Genomic DNA, 17,453 nt, shown 5'->3' with positions numbered 1-17,453 from the left:
CCGTTTGCTCTGTAATCCCTAGAAAGAGCAGCACTGACCTTGGCAGACACCCAATGCACTGCTGCTGCTAGACTTTCCTGCACTTCTGATCTTGAGAATTCATCTCAGAAACGGATGCTGATGCTGGGAGCACAGTGGCTTCCCATTCTGTAACTGTAACACGCTGACAATCCATGGGATGGGTGTGCTGGGTGATGAGCATTGCCTAGCACGTGCGAAGCCCCAGGTTTGAACCCTGGTGCAAATGAACAAGGGAATGGTTGACCAGGTAATGCATTCTCTCAGAGCCTCTTAAGACCACATGCAGGCGCACCTACCAGCTAGTAACTTGCTTGAGCAAGCAAAGCTGTATTTCTTGCATCCTTCAACACAGATCGTGTAAGTGACCTGTTTTAAACCAAAATGGTCTGAAAAGATTTGTTTTTATGTACAAACTTCTTGCTTTTGTATTAAATACAAACACTACCTCGAGAGAGAAAGACCTAGGAATGATTTTAAAAGCAAAACCCAATCAAACATTCCCTCCCATACCAGCCTTGAGATTTGCCCCTCCCCAATATGAACAGTATGCAGGTGGGAGAGTGGAAAGGATGACAGATTAAGGCTTTACCTCCTTAGTCCCTGGGAAAAAACCACAAGTACTACCAAGAAGCCAAATGCATTTATTGCATGAACATGGACAAGCAAGGTTTGTAAGGCAAGGTGGGAGCGCTCCGCCTCGGCTGATGGCTACGAGGTTACCGCTCAGAGCAGCACAAATACTGCACTGGTGTAATGCTGGACTCCTTCTTTCTTTCAAGTTTACAAAAACAAAAACTTTTGTTCTTCTTTGTACTTCCGGGCTCTTGGTAGGTTGATCAGCCTCTGCTTTGTCACCAGAGTTCTCAGCTGGGTTTACAAATAGACGTGCTCAAGTCTGCCATCTGGTGGGAATGACAGATATTGAGACCATTTGCTTTAAGTGACTATGGGTTGGGTGAAAGGGGATAATACATTCAGAACAGCACTAAGAAACATGAAAGAAGGAGTTAATTTAAGAAAGTACCCATTCAGAGGAAACTAAAACTGTAGTGGGGTATTATAAACACTTCCATAACTAGAAAGGTGTAGCATCTTCCTGAGAGGGAACTTATCCCTTCCCAATATATCAACAGCCAGCAAATTAATCTATACATTTAAAAACACAATGAACAGGGAAATATTGCCCCCCCGCTATCCAAAGCTCATCCTGATGAGTAAACACATTTAACTTTTTTTTGATAAAAGTCAAATGAGGGGCACAGGCTGATATTCAAGATGACATGATACCACTACAGTCTAGTGACATGGAATGACTGTAAAACACAACCAAATGCAACAATAAATGAAAGAAAGGGAAAGGCTGGCAACAGCTGGAACCAGAGGGTAACAAAGAGTTACAGGAAGATGCTGTATTATATTCTGATCTTTATCTGCAGTTGAATTAAATGATTGTGCCTGTATTTACTAAGAAGGACAGTCATAAAGGAAAAATTGCATTTACTTACTCATAATAGGAAAACATTGTCATTGTATGGAATTGAAGGTTGGTAAAACTGTTGAAGAAAATGATAACATTCTAAAACTTTTGCATATAAATGACTCCTTAAAGTTCATCAAGTTTAACAAGTCAGATCTTTGCAGTCTATGTAAATGACTTTAAAACCTTCAGAGCAAGACCAAAGAAACGTCACCCAGTTGGAGTCCGAGTACAGCTCCTGCCCCAACGGAAGGAAGATCACAGAGAATGGAGGCGCCAGGGACACTACCCTTATCTTAAGAATTCAGTTGTTTCTGAAGGGACAGGCGACCTCTGCTACTAGTCCTGCCCCTCACAAGCGGCGTCACAGTGGAGGGAATAAGTAATGTCTATGTTAAGACTAAGGTTAACTTTCTAAATATAAGGAAAATGAACATTAATAGACTAAGCAAACTTTAATATATACTTGGACAAGTATAGACTAAAAGTTCACATATTATACATAATTGAACAATTGAGACTTAAACCCTAGAATTCTACACATATATAAACTGACACCATCACTGGAAGACAATTCAGAACCATTTTGTTTCTGTATTTTTGTTTTCATTCACGTGCTTGTGTTTTTTAAAACCCCAGTCCATGGCCAGAAAACTGGAGCAACTTTGAATGAGCTTGGGCTCTCCACCACAAAGGAACTGGGCACCAACACAGTGCAAGCTGGTAGGAGAGCTTCCCCGGGGGCTGACTGCGGCTTCACTAAAACAGATGGCATACCTGGCAACAGTTTATTTGAACACGCTGTTCCTTCAGTATAAAACCATGTAACAGCAACTGAGACTCTTATAAAAGGGAAATGAGTTTGAACTGGAAAAAACAAGCAAAACCCCCAAAAAACTAGAACACAGCATTCACTCTATAACTGCTACCCACAGGTCATGTGCTATTGTTTTGATGTCTTTTTCTAGCTGGGCCAGGTGGCATATGCCTGGAATCCCACAATGCTGGAGGCTGAGGCACAGGTTGAAGATACACAGCAAGTCCCCATCTCAACAAAGATAGCCAGTCTTCTACAGTTCCCGAGCATCGCTTCTGTGCGTTGTTCACGTGACACAGCTACAGGCTGCACAATGCTCAGATTGCATGCATTCCTTTGTTGTGTATCATAAAGAAAATGACAATTCAACTACAAAATGAGACTTTACCAAAGTCACTTCATACTACTCTAGGTAGTTTCTAAGGCTTAGACTTTCACTTGTATGCTATCAGGGTGGTCCTTCAGAACTAATTTTAAACAGCACTTGTCCAAACAGTATGCAGCACTCAGTTATGAACTAAAATAGGAACAAGTCTGAACAAGTGGGCGCAGTGCCAATACATCACGACAGCTTTCTGAAGACAGCTATGATGCTAGACAGATGATGCTTCAAAATTTGGAGATTACAAAATACTCAAAAAGCAGTTTGTAACACACTTACTTAATCTTAAGATACCATTTAATGACACTTCTTTCAGCTTCCCAAACCTAGACGTATTTGGAAAAGCACAGTGCTCAGCACTGCTTCAGCCCAGCCCTCCTCCTTTCTGCCAGCCTACTGGAGGTCTGCGCTAGGGATGAGTATGCTTCAGGTCATTCTTCCTTGGTAACATGTGCGCTAAATTGGGAAAAGTCTAGAGACAGTCATTTCAAAGGAACTGATACATGTATCAGTTGGGGTTAAGTGGAACACTTGGCCCTAAGACAATTAAGGGGTGGGAATTTAATATATTGAATAGGACCTAAAAAAAATTACACACAATCGTGATAAATATCCAAAGTTTAAATAATCAAGACTGAGTTTTCCTATATTACTGATCCTGCACAAGGAAAAAAGGGGTTCATGTAGTAGATGAAATTGAATGAATTATAGTTCAAAAGTACCCAACGAAGGGGCTGAAAAGATGGCTTAGCAGGTCAAAAAGCTTGCCATTAAGACTGACATGATCCCCGAGACACACGTTGTGAAACCAGAGCTTACCCATCCATGTGGCTTGCGGCACCCCCCCCATACACACATACACACACAAATAACACACACACAGAAGAAAAGTCATTACCATAAGAGACATCCACTTCATATTCCAGAATAGACCTATGAAGAGAGAACAGCTTAATCCCACTTTCACTAAAAAGAGCCAAATTCAGGTAAAGTAAAGATGGCACATGCTGGCCAGAAATGGGCTCAGTAACCAACAGCGTGGTTTTACAAGAGTTCAGACAGAAGGTAACAGAAGTAGGAAGGTGGTAGAAATGGACCACATGCAATTGTGTCATCAGTATCTGACAAGAAGCATGGCACATCAGATATGTGTAAAAGAAATTATCAATACTATGGATCAAGAAAAAAAAAGTACGTGGAGAGAAAAAAAAGAGGAGGGTATCTTCCTTCTGCTGTCAAGGTTTCCCCCGCCATCTGAGACGGCCCCACACACTTCCCATGCCTGGCATCCAACACTCATCAGAAAAAGAGAGACACATGGAGGGGTTGGGCAATGGTGAAGCCTTGTCAACAGTGAGAGACACTTACATCATGAACTGTATCTCTGAAAGCTAGAAATACAAAACCAGGCAAGAGGAAAACAACCAAAACAAAAGAGAAAAACTACTCAAGAGCTGGGCAGTCAACAATTCCAAGCACCCAGGAGGCTGAGCTAGACCTGTCATGAACTTGAGGCCAGGCTGGGCTACAAAGCTGAGTTCAAACCCACTATGTAAAACCATGCCTCAACAAACAGAAACCCAACCAAGTGACAAAAACACTTAAACGTTAGGAATTATATGTGGGATGGTTTCATAGAAACTAAAGGAAAATGCTTAATAGTGAGAGGCTCAATATACAAGGTTTATAGGAGATGAAAACCAGACCAGGAGAGTGTAAGCTCACAGAACTGTACCAGCAACCGTGTTGTTAGTAACCGTGGTATTAGCAACCACGATAAAAAGGCAAATGCAAGAGACAGACTCAAAAGACTTCAATGGTGGGAAGAATTCGAGCTGACTTCAGAGAATTCGATACACATTTTTTTAAACATGTAATGAGAAATCTGAATTGCACAGGCATTAGAGAATTGCTTGCCTCACTGGCAAAACACAAAGTGAGCAATGCTGACAACTGATGAGGAGGGGAAGGGATACATTCTGGCCCGTGGTACCCATCTGTGCATCTCTAGTATAATGCTTGGCACCAACTCAGTGACGCAAACACTCAACAACCCGGTCATCTTAGGTCTAGAGCAGTATTAGTACATACTCAAAGAGCACGTGCAGGATGCCTGACGCAACACGTTTTGGAATGTTGCAAACAACCTGTAACTGAATGGGCAAAGCACTAAATATTACGGCAGTCACAAAACTTAGCAGTATGTCTGTTTTTAATGCGACTTAATCATTCGTATCCACTTCCTAGAAAAGGGGAATATAGAAGAAATGGAAACAGGTTAAGTTTATACCTAAGGCTAGGAAATACTATCCCCTCCCCATAATATACCCAAACAAAACACAGTTTGTGGATCTGGGGGGGGGGGGGGGGAAGAAGACAGTCTCAGCTATGTAGCTCAAGTTGGATGCAAATCTGGAATTCTCTTCAGTTCTACCTTCTGAACACTAGTGTGCACTGCCAAGCCCAGCAGTGACAGCTTTTAATCTTCACTTTCAAGACCCTACTTTTCTTTTCTTTCCTCACCTTTCATGTAAAGTAGATCAGAATACCAGGCAGTCAGGCAAATCAGGGACAGGAAATACTGCACACAATTTAGGCAAGAGCTTTTTCCAAGTGTCATTTCTTGTGAGAGTAAGCATCTACTTTCATCTGCCTAGTCATAACTAGGGAAGCCAACTGACTTCCTAATTTCTATCTTCTAAAAGCTAACTGTGCTTTACTACCTTTAATTCCAACTTTCAGGAGGCAGAAGGTGAATCCCTGAGTTCAAGGCTAGCCAGGGCTATATACTGAGACTCAAATAGGAAAGAGCAGAAGCGTTGAGAACGGTGCCTATGTGACACTAGGGAAAGCTTGAGCTTTCCTTCTCTATCACATAAATCATCAAAGAGGGGACAAAAACAGAACCCTAGGCTGAAGGAGAAATTAAGCGGCACAGCTCTTTCCTGTTACACTGGGTTCAATTCCCAGCAGAACAAAAGCAAATGAAAAATAAAACCAAAAACACTCACCTACCTAGTCATTTGGGGGCTCAAAGAAAAATTCCCAAAGATGAATGGAGGCGGGGGGACAGGATGGGACCAGAAGCACTTAACTTTTAGTACTAACCATCTCTATACACTGGACTACTTACATAAAATGGATTATCTGCACACATAAAGATCACCTAGTCTGTGTAAAAATGACACTGTAATTTTCACTGAACACTGTTAAGCTGTCTCAACCAAAACCTTATCAGATGCCTTCTCTAGCGTAGCTTTAAGATGTGGCATGGCAGTTTATGCCTGTAACCTCAAAATACTTTAGATGCTGAGGAAAAAGATGACAGGTCTGAAGCAAGCCTGAGCTATCCAGAGACCTTGTCTCAAAACCCAAACAAGAACTATTCAACACAAAAATAATAAAACCAACATTATTTAGAATAAGAATTATGCATTTCCTACCAACCGACCACTTCAGTGACAAGTGCTTATACTCCTAGCATGGGGCATGAGGGCAGGGGACCCTAAATCTGAGGCAAATCTAGGCTACACAGCAAGATCACCTCAAAACAAAATAACTTCTATTATAAGTGTCCGTATCTTCAAAATCCTGGGATGGGATTCAGTCCTGCCTGGCCCTACCTCCAGCACTGGCGCTGTGCACTGAACTAGCTGGCCACTTTTAACAAGAGCTCAGGTTAGAGTGAACAACTGTTTAGGGGACGTTGCCTCCACAACACACGGAGCAAGCGTGTGGGGACAGCCAAGAATATTCGTTGCCAATGATAAACTTCACCTTTCAAAGAAAAATCTCCATCACAGTAGGCTTGATAGCTTTCCAATACCTAAAACGATTTTTAGAACTCAACTGATTAGCAAATAAACATTAGCCATTACATAATACAAATGTCAGCCCTGAAGAGAGCCCTACACTTCAGTGGACCAGTATTCCCAGATAACTTGCACAGGTAGAAATCTGATCAGAATGCTAGACAGACCTAGAGGACGACACATTGACAGTTCAGTCTTCTCAAAGGAAAGGCTCTCAACTCCACACGCCCTTTCCTCGATAGTCCTGTGTGAGTTAGATTTCCACAGACATGTCACAATATGACTGCATACCAAACACACAAAGCACCAGAAAACAGGAAAATCCAGCCCCATGCTGGAAAGTGAAATTGGTATCATGTTTTTTTGTTTTTGTTGTTTATATTTAGAAAATTATTTTTCATAAACTGATGTTATCTGTGCTAGCATGGTGCTAGCTCTGTAAGCTAAAATGCCTGCTTCAAACACCAATACAAATAGCAATACAATCCAAAGTAGCAAAAAACTTCTTTATAATATTTAAAACTTAAGATTACAGATGGGTCCTGAAATCAAATTTTACAAGAAACTGGACAGTAAAAGTCACAAGAGTAAAGAAACATTAAATCTGATTTCTCTTTCTGATTATAAACAGTTTCCACTTAAGTGCCCACTAGCCGCTCAGGTAGTACTGACAGGTGCTCAGAGCAGGGGTTAACAGCAGTGTCCTACGAGGTCTGGCTGACGCCTCTTTTAGAGCTCAGATTCATCTATGTCCATCAACGATGCATGGTTAAACCACAACCAACATTGCATTTTATCTTTTGAAAATCACACCAAAGAGTAATATGTCACACTGTTTTAAAATCGATTCTTTATTCAGGTAACAAGCTGGTTATGTTCAGCGCATTGTATGAGACATTGGAACACCACCCTGGGAAGGAACCGTGAGTATAGGTCGGGTCAGAGGGGACAGTTTAATAATGACCCATTTGTATTCTTCATTCCCCATCTTTTAACAACCCCCAACCCCCAGTAAAGGGACAAAGTAGCTTTTAACACCATCATGTGAAGCACTTTAACTTACAAGGCTAAAATCTAAAGAATAAATAAAATATATTGTGGCAGTATTTCCTTTTAGAGCAAAAAAATCAGGTGCACAAGAAATCAAGTGATCAGGAAAGCTGACTGCATTCAAATGTGTGGCTCCCCAGAAATAGCCTCAGGAAAATGATACAGAAAATACCATAAATTCCATTTCATATAGGACCAGATAAGGACTCATGTTTAACTACACACAGGCAATTATAACCTGCTGAAACACAATTAAAACATATGGGAAAATGTTTACAAAGCATCCACAGCATGTAAACCATGTACAAATGGATACATTCATCGCTTCTCCAAACTCCAGTAACTTCTTTCTGATAAATAGTTTACTCTTCATGTTCAGCACTAAATTCAATACATGCAAAACTTAAAAAATTCAAAGTTATTGTAAAAATAGAACTAAATAATTTAAGTACCTATGTGACAGCCACTCTGTACCGTGCCCAATGTTATAAAATGAAAGGTTACTGAACCCATGAAAATATCTCTGTTATTTCCTTAGATCTAAAATAGATACTTTAAAATGTATTTATAGTATTTTGATGTGATATTCTGAGCTTTTAAAATAACATAAACAGTTAAAAATTATACCAAATTACATAAAATTTGTATCTTAAAAGCTAAAAAATTAAAACTATAGAAACCCACATGTAAAACAAAAAGATCACAATTTACATTATAAAGGCAAATCTCATCAATTAAAATAATTCAAAGCCAGTAAGATGACAAAGCAAATTATAAATAGCCATAAATTAACTCACTTTGCTTCAAAAGATCTTCTAATAAGATTTGAAGGATGTAGCAGACACATGCGGAAGGGTTTATGTTATTGCCAAACAAGTTATCTTGAAGCAAGGCAATGTTACAATGTGAACATTATTGGAGAACCCAATTTGGTAATACAAGTAAATTGGAAAAATAATTAAATAACAATTAATAATAAATACATATCCTATAGTAAATTGCTCAAATGAAATTCCAAGCCACAGAACTAACAAAAGGCTTCCAACTTAGTAAACTGAAAAATTGGAACTTTTCTTGCAAGTCTTTACTCTTACATGCTTTTATGTTGTGTTTTGTTTTGCTTAAAAAACAAACAAACCCATAATGTATCTTCAGAGCATAGCTAACTATATTCCTGTGTACCTCAGGCACATTTTTGATGTGAACGGCCATTTTGTTTTTCTAGGGCCAAAAATTCAATACGGTTGTAACCAGATGCCTGCAGTTGGCAAAAAAAATACTGAAGAGTCCAGGCAATGCTAAGAGCGGCAATTACTGGGAAATACAAATATGAACAAATGGTGGGAAAGGCTAATGAGAATTTCTGCTCATATCACAAAACAGTGGGAATTCACAAGAATATTTTCCCTTGTATTGAAGAAAATGTGGTTAAAAGTTTTCCCCCAATTTTCAGAATCAAAAGCATTTAGAAGGTTATAAGGCTACCAATGAGTCTTCTAGATCGCCAGCGCCCTACAAGAAGAGAAAAAGGAAGAACATTGTTATTATGCACCTGTACCTCTGCCAGGGTGGACTGAACTTCAAAAGAAAACAATTAGGTGAACAAACTCTCTTCTTTCCTTCCAAAGGGCCTTTGAGCAGAGCAGTGTGTGCAGTCTATAATGTGCAACACGTGTATAGAACACAGACAAATTGGGATTTTTTTTTTCTCCCATCCCTTTCCACCTAATGGCCTTTCTTTCCCAAAAACACTTTAAAATATTCTGGCTTGGAAAAACAAATATCAAAACAAAAACATCAGCTACAATGTCTGAAGATTCCAAACTTTTAAACTATGGTACCTTAAGCAACTGGAAACACAAATATAAAAATACAAACACAAGTTAATGTATAGACAAAAAAAAATCTTAAATAGCTTAGGATTCTTACACTTGTTAATACCTAATGGATACATGTAAGAAATGCTCATGGGATCCAATTCTTAAGTAGTTCCATGTGCCAAACTGTCTAGAAGACGAGTGTTCCGCACCACAGAAAGGGCAGCAGAACTTTGTTATTTCTGAGTCAGCAAGACTTTAATATATACATTTAATTAAAATGGTTTGCTTTTGTTGGTGAAAAGCAGCTGAGCCAGTGTGCCAAATTTAATAGGACTATACATGACCTTTATTGAGTTTTCCAGTGTCCCAAACCTGATTGTTAAATAAATAAAAACTAAGAAAAGTACAAATACGTAGATGATTCCACATCACATGCTTTATTTGGACGTAAACACCGATCATTTCATTCTAAACACGAGGTTGACATACATTTTGTGTGTATAGTAAGCTATACAGAATATACAAATGAGAGCTATATGAAAAGTACATAGTTCTTTAAAAAAATTTTTTCATGAAGAATACAGAGAAAGGAAAAATAACCACACATCCAGTATCTCAATGAATTCTAAAAATAAAACTACAGAAATGTAAAATATAAACAAATCAAAACACAGATTAGCAACTCTGAAGGAAGTTATAGGCCAGCTCCAGCCATTCTTTAAAGAACTAAAATAATAAGTAAACACGAATGTATTACAGAGCTAACTACGCAAGGTAGGAGTATATAAAATAAGCAGTCAACTCTACATTAACAAGTCTTTTCACAATGTATAGTTGTCTTTCCAATCAGTAATCTCTAATCCTAGCTAGTAAGAATTAAACTACTGAATTTAATAATGACAACCTATTTTCTGGCATACAATGTGAAATGACATAAAACTTCATTAAATTCAAAGTATTATAAATAGTCAGTCTTAAACTATCATAAAGGTGTATGCAAAGGCCTTTGAAAAAAATCAAGGCTATAGGAATATAAGAAAACTAGTTTTTCAAGATCCAAATAACAAAATGATTATATAAATGCACACAGTATACTTCCTAAGTAAAAACTGTCAAACCAAGATCACAAAAATATTACCCAAAAAAGGTCATATTTTTTCAACACTCGTATTTGTCCCTGCATCTTCATTATGGCTGTCTAATTCAGCAGGACCACTTTCAGTGCGTCTCTCCTGCATTGCCACTGGGTTTCCAGCATCACTGTTCGAAGAAGCAGCTGCAGCAGCTGGGTCAGCCGGGCTCTCTTCTCCCTCTACTTTAGCTAGCCTGTAACTAGTCAGCATCTCCTCCAGCAGCTGTCGGTAGTTTCCCCTATGGTTAGCTCTCATTTGCCTGAGAGCTTCCACCAATTTCCCCTGTGATCCACTTTCCTCTGCTTCATCGGAGGCCTTTTTTTAAGATTCAAGACCCCAGTGTCAGTAGACAAACTAGGATATCACATGGATTCATAACACATCAAACAAAGCACTGTTTTTCTACCACAAGCAACATAGTTAATAGAACATTAAGTATCAGTTCTTACCTGTGCAAATTAATAAACAATTTCTTACTGTAACAAATTATTTTTAGCCAATCACCACAAATCAGTTTATGACTTATTCCAATTACCATCTGAAATTTAATCTGAAACTTACTTTGCTTTTAAAATTCAACAATACAAACATTTCCTAAAATAACTTACTTTTGAAAATTATTTGGCTAAAATGAATTTAGTTCAAAGGAAAAACAGTGTTTTAGAGTGAGGCAAAGAACAGAAGAGCAGCCATCAGAATGTTAGTTTCTTCATTTCTGCTAAATGATGAGCAGGAGAAAAGATACAAATGTAAAACTACAAAAATTTAAACTGGATTCTTTTGGAGATTTAATTTTTTTCTTAAAATATAATATTTATTAAAAATCGCCTCTAGACAAATACACTATTTTAAAAACTAAATACTAAAAATCCCATGCATTTCTAAAAATACATCTACTTAAGCTTCTTAGCAGAGAAGGATCTCATAATCTGCACTGAGTTAAGCTGACAAACTGAACTCAAGACAGCCGCCAACACATCCCCTCTAGCGTACAATCACCACAGCCTTACACACGTGCTCCTTCACATGCACTCATCACGACAGCTTACACACAAATCCCACCACCATTCTGAACACCATCATGAATGAGTCACATCCTACATTCTTTCAAAAATGTGTGACAGGAACCTAATAGTGTAGACTCCCTGAGTGTGTACCAGAAAAGAGATGGAGACTACGCTAAGAAAACCATGAGAAAACAATCACACAATCTACAAAGCAGGCTGGATTACAGGAAAGCTGGCTAAGGCTCATCCAAGTTGGTATCCAGCAAAAAGAATGCAGGCTTGACTATAGTCACAACAAGATTATCTGAAAACAACAGTTATTTCAGGAACAATTAAGAAAATCTGGATTTGGTATTTCATGGCATTATGAAACATTCTTCACTTTCTAGCTATGACCATGGTATAACTGCCATTAGAAAGATGTTCTCATTATAAAAGGAACTGTGCTCTGAAAAGTTAACATGTAAAATATTGTAATGTCTTTAACTTGTTCCCAAAGGGTTTGCTGTAAAAAGTGTTTGAGTGTTTTTATGCAGACATTAAGACAGACACAGCAACAGAGCAAAATACAAAGAACTGAAATCCACACAGTATTCACTGCCAATTCAAATTTTAACATATTTGGAAATTTTCATCCCTAAACTTTAGTCAAATAGAAAATGAAATAGGTTGTTGATAGAGGGTCTAAATCTTAACTGTCTTTAGAGATGTACCACTAATAAATCCACACAACAAATCATAGTGTTCATGAGAAAAGTGAGGGGAGAGACCTGAGTTTAAAAAGATCATCCTATGGCAGAAAGCAAAGAATGTGTGTGTGCCTTGTGTGCTTTGGGTTATTTGCTTTCATATATTTGAAGTGCTGGGAAAGAGAAGCGAGTGGGATGGCTCGGCAGTTAATGACAGAGGACCCAGGCTGGTTCTCAGAACCTACTTCAAGTTGTCCTACAGTAAGGCTGTACTGAAGGCTGCTTTATTTGAATCCACTGTGGCTGTCCTGGAACTCACTCTGTAGACCAGGGTGGCCTTTGCCTCCCAAGGACTGGGATTAAAGGTATGCACCAACCCTGCCTAGCAAAGGAGTAGTTATCTTTCTAAAAATATACTATACCAAACCAGCAAAAAAAAAAAAAAAAAAAAAAAAAAAAAAAAAAAAAAGACTGCTAGCCAGTGTGGTGCACACCTTTAATCAGAGCATGTAGGAGGCTGAGGCAGGATGAGTCAGTTCAAGGCCAGCATGGATTACAGAGTGATTTCCACGATGGCCAGGTCTACACAGAAAAACCATTTCAAAAAACAAACAAACAACAACAACAATAAAACAGCCTACCACCACCACCACCAGGACTGTTCACAAAGCCTGGCATGACAAAGTCACTAAACTAATATGATGACTATGTTTAAAATTTTAAAGGTATTTAAAATTTTTTTCACCTGGAGGGAGGGGAAATTGCAGTCAAATGTAAAGTAAATTAATTTAGTAATTAATTTAAAAAAATCATTATACCTGATAGGAAACATTATATTCCTGTTGTTCTGAATAGATTACTGATAGCAGAAACATCTTCCCCAGCAATCAGGTTTCAAAATACTATTAAAGTAACTGTTTCACAGCTTCACAAGAAGCTATTACCTAGTTGTGTTTTCTTTCCTGGAATTTAATTAACTTCATTTTGCAGGCTTCCCAAGCCTGTCTCATTAGAAAACACATTTTTACCTACGTATCTATATCCTTCATAACACTCAGGAGGGAAAATCAACATCTGTGCTAGAACTTTACAAGGTCATTTAATCTTCACAAGCACCCTCTGAAATCGTACTGCAACAAAGAGATTTGTCCTTTGTGTTAATGAAGGGCCGAGTTCAGAACTATGTCCACATGTAACCAACATCAACCTGAATGCTCCAGGGAATGAATTATGGTACATTAACAGTCTTGCATGAGAAATGTCTCATGGAACTAAACACTTATTTAGAGTGATGTTTAAGAGGCTGAAGAGAAAGGTCAGCAGTTAAGAGAAATGGCTGTTCATCCCAAGGACACGGTTCAATTCCTGGGATCAATGTAGTAGCTTACAACTATCTGCAGATCCATCCCAGGAGAATGAATGTCCTCTTTGGCCTCCACAGATACCAGACACACATGTGACACAAAGACACACATGCAGGTAAAACACCCATCACACACACACACACACACACACACACACACACACACACACACACACACAGGATGGCTTTGCAGTTGAGAGTAACTGCTATTCATGAAGAGGGCTGGGGTTAAGTTTCTAGCACCCACATGGCAGGCAGCTCACAACAATCTGTGGCTTCAGTTTCAGAGGCTCCAAACCTCTTCATGTCTTCCACACTACACTTACTATACATGCAGGCAAAACATATACACAAAATAAGAGTAAATACATTTTTATAAAAATGTTATTCTATGCAAAAATTTTAAGACAGGGTGAGACAAGAATGAACTCCCCTTAATGGCTATGTTTACAAGAACACATCCTTGGCACTGGATAGGGTTTAGTAAGAACATTAGCTACTCAAGCCTAAGGACCTGAATTCAGATCCCAGTACCCACAGAGGAGGGTATGGCCACCTACATCTATACACCCAATGCTGTGTTCGACAGGCAGTCAGGAGCATAGCTGGGGTTTGCTGCCTGCCAGCATAGTGCTGATTCATTAAGACACTCAGTTCCTAAAGAATAAAGCTGGGAGTGACACAGCAGGACACCTGACAGACGCATCTGGCCTCTGAGTACACACCAGGACATGCTCACTCCACCCCATGCGAACATCCTTTTCATAATAAAACATAACAAGGTTTAGTAAGCCAGGTAAAGTGCAGACAGGGCAACAAAATCTAAGCACATTAAAAGATTAACTAGCAGGCTACTGCTAAGGTGCTCACTGCTACGTTAGGGTGCCTGCTGCAGAGCCTGTGACCTTGAATTTCAATTCCCAGAACCTAAGTACAAACTCATGCCTATAATACTCGCACACCTAGGGAGACGGAAGGGGAAGACAGGACAATAGCTAGATGTTCACAACCATCTAGGTTGGCACACAGCAGAGAGAGAAACAGACCTGTCTCAAACATGGAAGGCAAGAATGGACACCTAAGGTTGTCCTTGACTTGCACACGCCTACATCCCCTTCATTCAGTCTCCCTCCTACACACACACACACACACACACACACACACACTGGTCCCAAGCCTACCTAATTCAGTATTGTGTCATTCATTATCAACTATACAACATTCCTTTATTTGCTGTTTGTGTACGGTACATGGCATGACCACAAGTAGGATTATGCCTCTCTCAGCCAATTCACGATATCTGACTGTCAATTCAGTCTGTTGAAAAATCAATGGAAAGCTTGCACATGTATAATTATGGAATCCTACACTATGTAGTCATATAGACTCTGACTTAAGGCAAATGTTATAGCTTATGCATTCACCCTTAAATTCAAGGTTTTGCTGTCTCGACACTCACACTCAAGGAGCTATTGTGTATGGTTATGTGCTCTTAAAATTCAGTCACCTGTGGTACAGGTTAAAAAGAAACGTAGAGAAAGTAAACATTTTCCAATTCTTGTTTGAAGGAAACAATTTCTTGAGGAATTAAGGAATTCAGAAGGATATATGCATTTTTAAGGATTGCTCACCAAAGTTACATTCTGAGATACTTGCGAAAACCGGAGTATGTCCATGGCTACCAATTCCATCAGTGACTACATCTGAAGGCCTATATCTGATAGTGGTGGGTGTTCGGTGTGGCATCTATGACACAGCTGACACCTCTCAGACACAGCAAACTAAGTTGTCAACATCCTTTACACATTTGTTTGAGGTTTCTCTGAATTTCTGTATTTTTACATTAAGGCTCACAGATTTGGATATAATTCTTGAACACTATGAGGTAAGTATAAGCCACAAAAGGATCAATATTACAATACTACAGAGTAAGTATGCATTGTTATTAACAATGCTGCTTTTATTCAACTCACTAAAACTGCATTAACAGTGAAATATTATCTTATTATTTCTTTTGGTTTTGGCTCTTTCGATACAGAGCCTCACTATGTAGCTCTGGTTGGCCTCAAACTCATAGAAATCACCCCATCTACCTCTGCCCTGAGTACTGTGATTAAAGACATATACTACTATGCTTGATATTATACTTAATAAGATATTGTACCCACTCAATAACGAATCCTAAGAAAGCAATGCAATACAGGAAAGAAACAATGTCATATACTGGTCATTCTCTCTAGATCTACCAAGGAAAGCCACAGGCATGAGGGTGAGCCTATGTCTTTAAGGAATTTCATTACCAAGTATGGCTTCCTTAAATCTTTGACTCTCTCTCTCTCTCTCTCTCTCTCTCTCTCTCTCTCTCTCTCTCTCTCTCTCTCTCTGTGTGTGTGTGTGTGTGTGTGTGTGTGTTTGTGTGTGCGCGCGCACACACGCGTATAGGTAGCACTGTTTTCTTTTTTTTTTTTAAGATTTGTTTATTTTATATATGTAAGCACAATGCCACTGTCTTCAGACTTGCCAAAAGAGAACACTGGACCCCTTTACAGATGGTTGTGAGTCACCATGTGGTTGCTGGGATTTGAACTCAAGCCCTCTGGAAGAGTAGTCAGTGCTCTTAACCACTGAGTCATTTCTCCAGCCCCAGCACCATTTATTTTTAGATCTCCCAAACTTGAAAAACTTATCAGGAAATACTGAGTTCAACTTAAAGAGGAGCAATGTTTCCTCTTCTGCTCTGAGTATGAAAGCTATGCAGGGGCAGCTGCAGCTGACCCTTCCTAGGAGTATCAGAGTAAGGAGAACAGAAGTGGAGCTCAGCTCGTCATTCACACAGCCACAACCATCACCACCAAACAGAGTATCCTCAACTATCTCACCTGAGCACACGGGTCACTAAGAGAATAACCAACTAACCTCTGGTGCTGGTAGCTAAAAAAATTTAGTTACTTGAATGCACATTCTTGCCTCAAAATGAAGGAATGAGAAAGAGAAAGGCAGACACATAAGCAGAGAGAGCTTACACAAAGACAAACAATAAACCTTTCCACAGAACAAAGCTGTCTGTCTCTACTTTAATACATTGTCTAAAACAGTAACTGATTCTTAAAATGAAAAAACAGTAGTTATTACATATACACACCATTACGAGTATTACTCATATCTAGTACTTATATTATTAAGTTACTTTAAATTTAGGAAATAAATTTAAACTTACCCCGTCATTGTCTTTGTGTGGATTAAGTCTACTATAAACAGCTTCAATAACATTGCGCCTAAAAAGATATGTTTTATTATGTACAATTTTAAGTTCATATTTCAAATACTTTGTCCTGACTACTGAAAGAACTGTCACACTAAATACTTGCAGAGAACAACAACTATGTTTGACTAATAATTATTTTTAAAGATTTATTTATTTTATGTATGTGAGTACACTTTTGCTGTCTTCAGACACACCAGATCCCATTACAGATGGTTGTGAGCCACCATGTGGTTGCTGGGATTTGAACTTAGAACCTGTGGAAGAGCAGTCAGTGCTCTTAACCACTGAGCCATCTCTCCAGTCCCACTAATAATTTTCTGATCATACAAATTCTACTATTCTTACTAAGCAAAAGATGTATCTTCAAAAAACATATTTCTTTAAAAAAAAAAAAAAAACCAAAAACAAAAAACAAAACAAAACAGTATCCTGGGCCGGTGAGATGGCTCAGTGCATAAAAAGTGCTCTCTATCAAGTTTGATAATGTGAGTTCAATACCCGGAAGGCACATGATGTAAGGAGACCAATTCTGCACTCTGTGCTGGCACACACAGGAACACCACGCACATGCACAAATCCATCTTTTTAGATGAAGTGTTTTACCTCTAGATAAATGA

The 17,453-nt window shown here is 38.8% G+C and overlaps 1 protein-coding gene across 5 annotated transcripts in view; it reads right to left on the bottom strand.

Annotated features, from left to right (window-relative positions):
• Nucleotides 1-683: 683 nt before the first annotated feature.
• PPM1B (protein phosphatase, Mg2+/Mn2+ dependent 1B) overlaps nt 684-17,453 on the bottom strand; it is a 57,783-nt gene continuing 41,013 nt past the window's right edge. Inside the window, exons 5-7 of one of the 5 annotated variants that reach the window (XM_080915024.1) lie at nt 16,789-16,846; nt 1,527-1,574; nt 684-923 (exon numbers count right to left, since the gene is read on the bottom strand). In XM_080915024.1, the coding sequence (XP_080771150.1) occupies nt 1,527-1,574; nt 16,789-16,846 (106 nt within the window). In that variant the 3' untranslated portion in view covers nt 684-923. The other 4 variants (XM_080915027.1, XM_080915025.1, XM_080915026.1 and 1 more) reach the window with 4 other exon arrangements.

Source organism: Micromys minutus (assembly GCF_963924665.1).
Source record: "Micromys minutus genome assembly, chromosome: 3".
In the NCBI taxonomy this organism is placed as follows: Eukaryota; Metazoa; Chordata; class Mammalia; order Rodentia; family Muridae; genus Micromys; species Micromys minutus.
The sequence above is the reverse complement of the archived record's forward strand: the minus strand, read 5'-3'. Positions and strand labels throughout refer to the sequence as shown.